Source organism: Gymnodraco acuticeps, unplaced genomic scaffold (genome assembly GCF_902827175.1).
Source record: "Gymnodraco acuticeps unplaced genomic scaffold, fGymAcu1.1, whole genome shotgun sequence".
NCBI lineage: Eukaryota > Metazoa > Chordata > Actinopteri > Perciformes > Bathydraconidae > Gymnodraco > Gymnodraco acuticeps.
In genome coordinates this window covers 6,191,199-6,197,716 of record NW_022990238.1, presented here as the reverse complement: position 1 = coordinate 6,197,716, position 6,518 = coordinate 6,191,199, and the positions used below count along the sequence as shown (strand labels likewise).

The 6,518-nt window shown below is 40.8% G+C and overlaps 1 protein-coding gene across 1 annotated transcript; it reads left to right on the top strand.

Moving 5' to 3' along the window:
• Nucleotides 1–3,869: 3,869 nt before the first annotated feature.
• Nucleotides 3,870–6,479, top strand: mpg (N-methylpurine DNA glycosylase). The gene is given in 5 exon segments (XM_034219986.1): nt 3,870–4,044; nt 4,426–4,467; nt 4,470–4,663; nt 5,469–5,673; nt 5,856–6,479. Coding segments are annotated over 5 exon segments (1,068 nt in total). The 3' UTR covers nt 6,308–6,479.
• The last annotated feature ends 39 nt before the right edge of the window (nt 6,480–6,518 follow it).

Here is a 6,518-nt window from a genome sequence, read left to right as displayed (position 1 = left end):
GGATCTGCCACTCAGGGTCTTGTCAAAGAAGCTCGCTCCAAGGTTTGTGGGTCCATTTCCTGTCACTAAAATAATCAATCCTGTATCTGTCAGTCTCTGTCTGCCCAGGTCACTACGGGTTCATCCAACGTTCCACGTCAGCCGAATCAAGCCGGTTCTGGACAGTCCCCTGGTTCCACCCTCCAAACCCCCCCCCCCCCGTGTTGTTGATGGCGGTCCGGTGTACTCTGTCAAACGTCTCCTGTCAGTGAGAAATCGAGGCCGAGGTCGTCAATTTCTGGTTGATTGGGAGCGCTACGGTCCTGGGTCCCGTCCAGTTTTATCGTGGGCAAAGACTTAATCGAGGACTACTACAGGTGTCATCCGGAGGTCCCAGGGCTGTCAGGTGTCGTCCCTAGAGGGGAGGGTACTTGTTTGTAGCCTTTATTTAACCAGGTGAAGCCCCTTGAGATCAAAAGATCTCTTTTTCAAGGGTGACCTGCAGGACATTAGTTACACATGTAACATAAAAACAACAGAACAACAATAAGGATGACAAACAACATAATGTACAGGGTACAGTTTACAAACTCTATTTACAGAGACAGGTACCATGTACTCTTGTGCGTAGACGGCTCTGCTAAGATTGTTCCCTAGTTTAGGTTTCATGTTATGTGTTTAGATAGTGTAACGGAGGTGATCTCTGGGGCCATAGATCTCGGCCTCCGTTACGGATTGTGTAGCTTTGTTGGTGGGGAAATGTAGGTAGTGTGTGCATCTGTATGTGTTTTAGTTTGTCTGTCTCTGTTTGCTGGTTTTATGTCAAAAGTGTTCCCTTTCCCCATGTCTGTGGCTGTTGATTGTGTGCACCTGGTGCCCTGTGTTCTCCTCCCCCCCCACCTGTGTCTAATTGTTGATTAGTGTGTGTATTTAGTCCCTGTTGCCCTGTCTGTTTGGAGGCTGGTAGTGTGTGGGAGATCCCTGTGGTTGGTGACGGTGTGCACATGTTCAGCAGGATTGAGGCTGTGTCATGTGTTCATGAGTTAATAAATGCCCACACCGGGTTGTATTTGGACGTTCTGCCTCTGCCTCCTTGCTTGGTCGGGCCGCTCAATTGTCAGCTTCACAGATAGGTTCATGTTTTATTTTGATAGTCTTGTCTACCCTCATGTGTCTAAAGTACGTTTCCTGCCTTGTCTGTTTTCCCACGGTTGTGATTGTCTAATTGTCTTCACCTGGTGTTGTCTGTCTAGTATATATAGTTCTCGTCTTCCCCTGTCTCGTTGCCAGATTGTCTTGTGTGTTCCAAGCCTTCCAGCGTAAGATCCTTTTGTCATTGTCCATAGAGTTATCGTCCATAGAGTTAGATTAGTGTATTAGTAGTTTTTGTTTTGTTGCTTTATGTATTCAGTGTGTTATGACCTGTCTACATTAAAACACTTTATTTTGATACTTTTTTTGTCTCTGCATCGTGCATTTGGTTCCACGCCCTTGTACAGCCCTAACAATAAGATTATATGACTAATGGTGGAGTAATATATGTTCAGTCTGCCTGCATTATGCTTGTCCATCTGCACACACAACAAGTCTCTGCATCCCTGCTCAGCGTCATGATCACTGCGGTAACTGCTGGAGTTGAAAGTGATCCAGAATCTAACGCTACTCCCAAGCTGTGGCTCTTAAGATTATCAGTGGCAGCAACAATGAAAGCTGCCCGGCCCACACTTCAGCATCACTGCTGACAGGCAGTGGAAACAGTCAAAGCAAACAATGGCCTTCACTGGTCCACCAGCCATCACAAAGTCAACAACTCCTGCCAGGAATCTACACACACACACACACACACACACACACACACACAGGGCAGCCACTTCTCCAGCATGCTGCATTATTTGGCACCTTTTCAAAAATCTGACGGTCTGTAGGGGAGAGGCCTTTGAGGGAGCAGTTATTAAAGAACCTTTATTTTTAAATAATATTGCTAAGTATTTTTCTTTATTTTTTTCTTTCAAATTATTCGTTATTAATGAATCAAAATCTGTGATATAATAAATGTAATACTTTATTGGCAAACATTTTACAAAGAAATTGCATTACATTTACGGTATGAACAAGCGGAAAAGAGAGATTAGTTTTCTTGCATAGCAGTCAGGATTACACACAGTCATAACTTTTTTCTACTACTCATTACATCTTGGGGGAATGTTATTTATTTCAAATGTCAGTTGCACAGTCAATTCTATTTAACCAATTGTACTCTTTGTGTTAAGAGTATAATGAACATTTATTTGACACTAAGGCAAATAATACTTGCTGTAGTCAGTGACTCTTTTGTGAGCTTAGTTTTTAATGAATCAAGTCCAAAAACAGACTTCTTTGAGAAAAGATTGTTGTTGAAGAGATGAACAATAAGCTGCAGCAGTAAAGAACCAACCCAGCTGAGGGAGGACAGAAGAATGATCCCAGTCAAAGCACCAAGACTTTCCAGAGTAAAGATAGGATGTGTCAGCGCATAAACACGCACCTATGTGTTAATCTGTTTATGTTACACTTGTATGTATGAGATCATTAAGTGCCTTGTAACTTCTTTTTTTATAGTTTCACTTCGTTTGAATGTCAAATTACTAGCTTAATGGTTATGAACAAGACTTCACTTTAAAATAGGGAACATATTCTTGTTATTATGGGAGAATTACTATTCTTGTGGTACTACTGCCTTATTAGGCCCATATTGAGCAGACCAAAACTCATGTACAACAACCTCCTTACTTGCAATAAATAAGCACTAATTAGAGGTTTATTGAGGAAAAACTCTCAACTAATGGCCTTTTACTTGTAGAATATGGTCATGTAGAATAAGGCATTAATAAGTGTGTTGACTAATAAAGAGCCAATATACTTCTTTTTTTATCGTTTATTTGGCAGGGACAATGCACAGTAATGAACAGTTAAAACATTAAAATGTGTCAAACGTAACAGTGCCAGATTTAGCTTTGAGCTAATTTCCATCCGCAGTCCCTCACATAAAACATTAAGAAGTTTACATTTTACAAACATAGCAAAAACAAAATACATGATATGCAAAAGGTGCAAAAGAGCAAGAGCAGCATACACAAGTATTTATGACATGGTAATACAATATAGCAGCAACGCATCATACAGTGCAAGAGAAGATACAAGATATAAAGGGATAAAAAACGGTGCAAGAGGAGATACCACCCTGTATTAAAGTGCATTTAACGGTGATTTGCACGAATGTGTGTCTCTCAACCATTATTTGAGTTGACCTGTGAAGCTATTGAGTGTGGGACAATCCCGTATCTCAGTTGGGACCTTTTGGCCAAAAGTGGTCCATCTACGGTGGACTTCACAGTCTCCTCTGGTTTCTGAACTAGTGCAGCGTCCAGTTTATTTTTGTGTGGATGAATTCCCTAAGGGGGGGGGGGGGGCAGTCCATGTCAACATTACTTTTAAAAGACTTGTAATTGTCAAAACTCAAAGAATAGTGTTTTTCAAGGATGGTGGTGGTATGAATATGGCTTTCTGTCAAACACCTTGATATATTGAATATGCATGTTAATTAACAACTAGTTGATGGTGAATTTGTGTACCTTAATATACAGTGTTACCGAATAGTTTAAACCGAGCTCCCATTAGTTTTATGTTTCTGTTTGCAATGCACCTTAAAAAAACGTCATGATGTATTTACTCTCCCCCACTGCATTTACCATCTATCTATATATCTATCAATCTATCTACTGGCCTACATGTCTACTCTTATTCTATTCAATGCATGCAGTCTTGAGCAATAGTGTCAGTGCAGTGCTTGAGAAAAACAACAAAGCAAACTTGTAGTCTCCTGATAAAGATGTAGTCTGTGGCATAGCACCATGTCACACACTGTTAGTCCTCCAGAAAGCCACATGGACCACAGCGCCTGGAGCCAAACTGGCGCCATCCACTTCCTGGGCACAGGCAGGCAAGAGAACACCAGCTCTATTTATAACTTCTTATGTGGAGTGTTTTCAAATGAGGCTGATAAGATAAGACAGCAGCAGGAAAAAGGTCAGTGTTGGTGGGTTCTATCTTCTATGTCTGCCATTTGTAGCAGGAACGATAATGCTGAGTGGCAAAGTAGTTTTTTTAAACAAGTTAAATGTTGGCTCTTACACTGAAAAGATACACTGAAGAGGAAACACGAAATTGAAACAAAATCACTAGTTGCTAGGCCGAAATGGTGCGCGGTGCCTTTAAGAGAATCAAAACAACCGTTTACTTCCTGTAGGTTAGCAATAGCATTAATCTACTTCAGGACTAACATTAATTGTGAAATATTAACTTAAATACTGTATACAAGTGTTGCTGACAATACAAAGAGACTGCAAGAGGGTCGTAGAAGGGATACATTTGTTTTAAGGGTTTAGAGGTAACCTTTTGTAATGGCAGGTAGAAAAAGAAAGACAGATGCAGAAGCAGCAATAGTTAAGCATAAAACCAGACGGATTTAACTCTGAATGTCTCACCTGCTAAACTGAAGAACAATCCTTGTGAAACTCTTGAAAATGCTCAAAATTGTGAGGCGGAGCTCAGCCACTACTTCATCAATAATGACCTGCATCAAAGACTGGAAGAGGATTTTTTCAAACAATCATGCATTAGTTTGGCAAAAGCATTCCTTGGCAAGGTGATACTGCACGTTATTTTTGAAGGATGGATTTCTGGAAAGCCAGATAAAGCTCTATCCATTTCACATGTTTGTCTACGTTTCAAAACTCTTTAAACCTTTAAAACTACTTTGTATTTCCAAGTGCCTTCATTAGGTCAGTGTAGTCTTAGATCCAGTCACTGTTAAATTGTTTTATCAGTTGGCTACACCATAGACTCCATGGGTCACTACAACCTTGTAAAAATCCAATCCCAAAACACATAACCAAAATATGTTTATGCTATCAAGAGAAGGCTAAAAAAAAAAAATTACAGCTTGGAGCCTTACATTTTGGCTTTATCTTCACCTCATCTTGTCCTCATTTAAATGTCTTTAAAATAAGTATTTTTATATGCCCTCTAATAAATTAATTGTTTTACATTTTTGAACTATCTTAATCTATTTTCCTTGTATCATTTTTTAATTTCTAATTAATATACGTTTTTTACTTACTTTTTCTAATGTGTTTTCTGTTGCAACTGTAATAATATTTATTTTGTAAGCACTTTTTACAGGTGCTCAAAGTCGCTTTACAGAGATAGTGGAAAAAAGAACAACAAATAAATATAGTTAAAGTCACATTAAAATCAAGCAATACACAAACAATCACACATTAAAAGCCAGATTGAGAGGTGAGTTTTGTAATATGTTTTAAAAGGCACTACTCAAATGCAATGTATTATAACTATCATAATTGTTGACAATTAATCTTCTGTAGGCTGACTAATGATCTAAGTGACTCGTTTTAATAACATCTAATCTGTCTTGTTCCTGGTCCCTGCAGGTGTTGGTCCGCAGGTGTGCAGATGGCACTGAGCTGAGGGGGAGAATAGTGGAAACTGAAGCGTACCTTGGAGGGGAGGATAAAGCTTCACACTCAGCAGGAGGCAAACGCACCGAGAGGAACACAGCCATGTTCATGAAGCCTGGCACGATCTATGTCTATCTAATCTATGGCATCTACCTCTGTATGAACGTGTCTAGTGAAGGTAAAAGCATATGCCATTTGGCCTACTAGTGCATACACAATAATCCTACCTCCAAATATGTATCATTAATCTAACATTAAACCAATACATCAGTGTTTTTGATCGCCAATGCATAAAGGGCAAAAGGAAGGAGACAGGGTGGAGCCTTGCTGACAGTTGCATATTGTGTGCTGTATTACCAGGGGAGGGGGCTGCCGTGCTGCTGCGCTCCCTGGAGCCCCTGCAGGGTCAGCCCACCATGAGGCAGCTGAGGGCATCCAGACGCAGAGAGGGAGCCCGACTACTGAAGGACAAAGAGCTCTGCAATGGGCCCTCCAAGCTGTGCCAGGCTCTAAATATACCCCGCTGTTTCGACCGTCGAAACCTAGCTGCAGACTCAGAGGTTTGGCTGGAGAAGGACCCCAACATAAATCCAGCAGAACCCAATGACATAGTATCAGCACCACGCATTGGAATTGAGTCCCATGGGGAATGGGCCAAGAAGCCCTGGCGTTTTTATCTCCGTGGGCACCCGTGTGTTAGCGTAGTGAATAAAGAAGCAGAAAGGCAGTCAGTGTCTGGAAATGTAACGAGCAATTTGGCTCCCTCAGAAGTGCAGTCTCACACAGGACAGCACAATGTCAAAAAGGCGTGACTACTCTGCCATCTGTTACCTTTGTGGACTTCACCACATAGGCGGTATAACAACTCAACAAGAAAGTCAAGATGGTAAAACAACCTCCATGACTGGTTGACTGAACAAATTCAAATATAAGAACGTCTTTTTTGGTGCTCCATCAGTGTTTTTAATAAACATTCATACTTTGGAACTTCTCTTCTCAGTGATTTCACAGATGTTTGGAGTG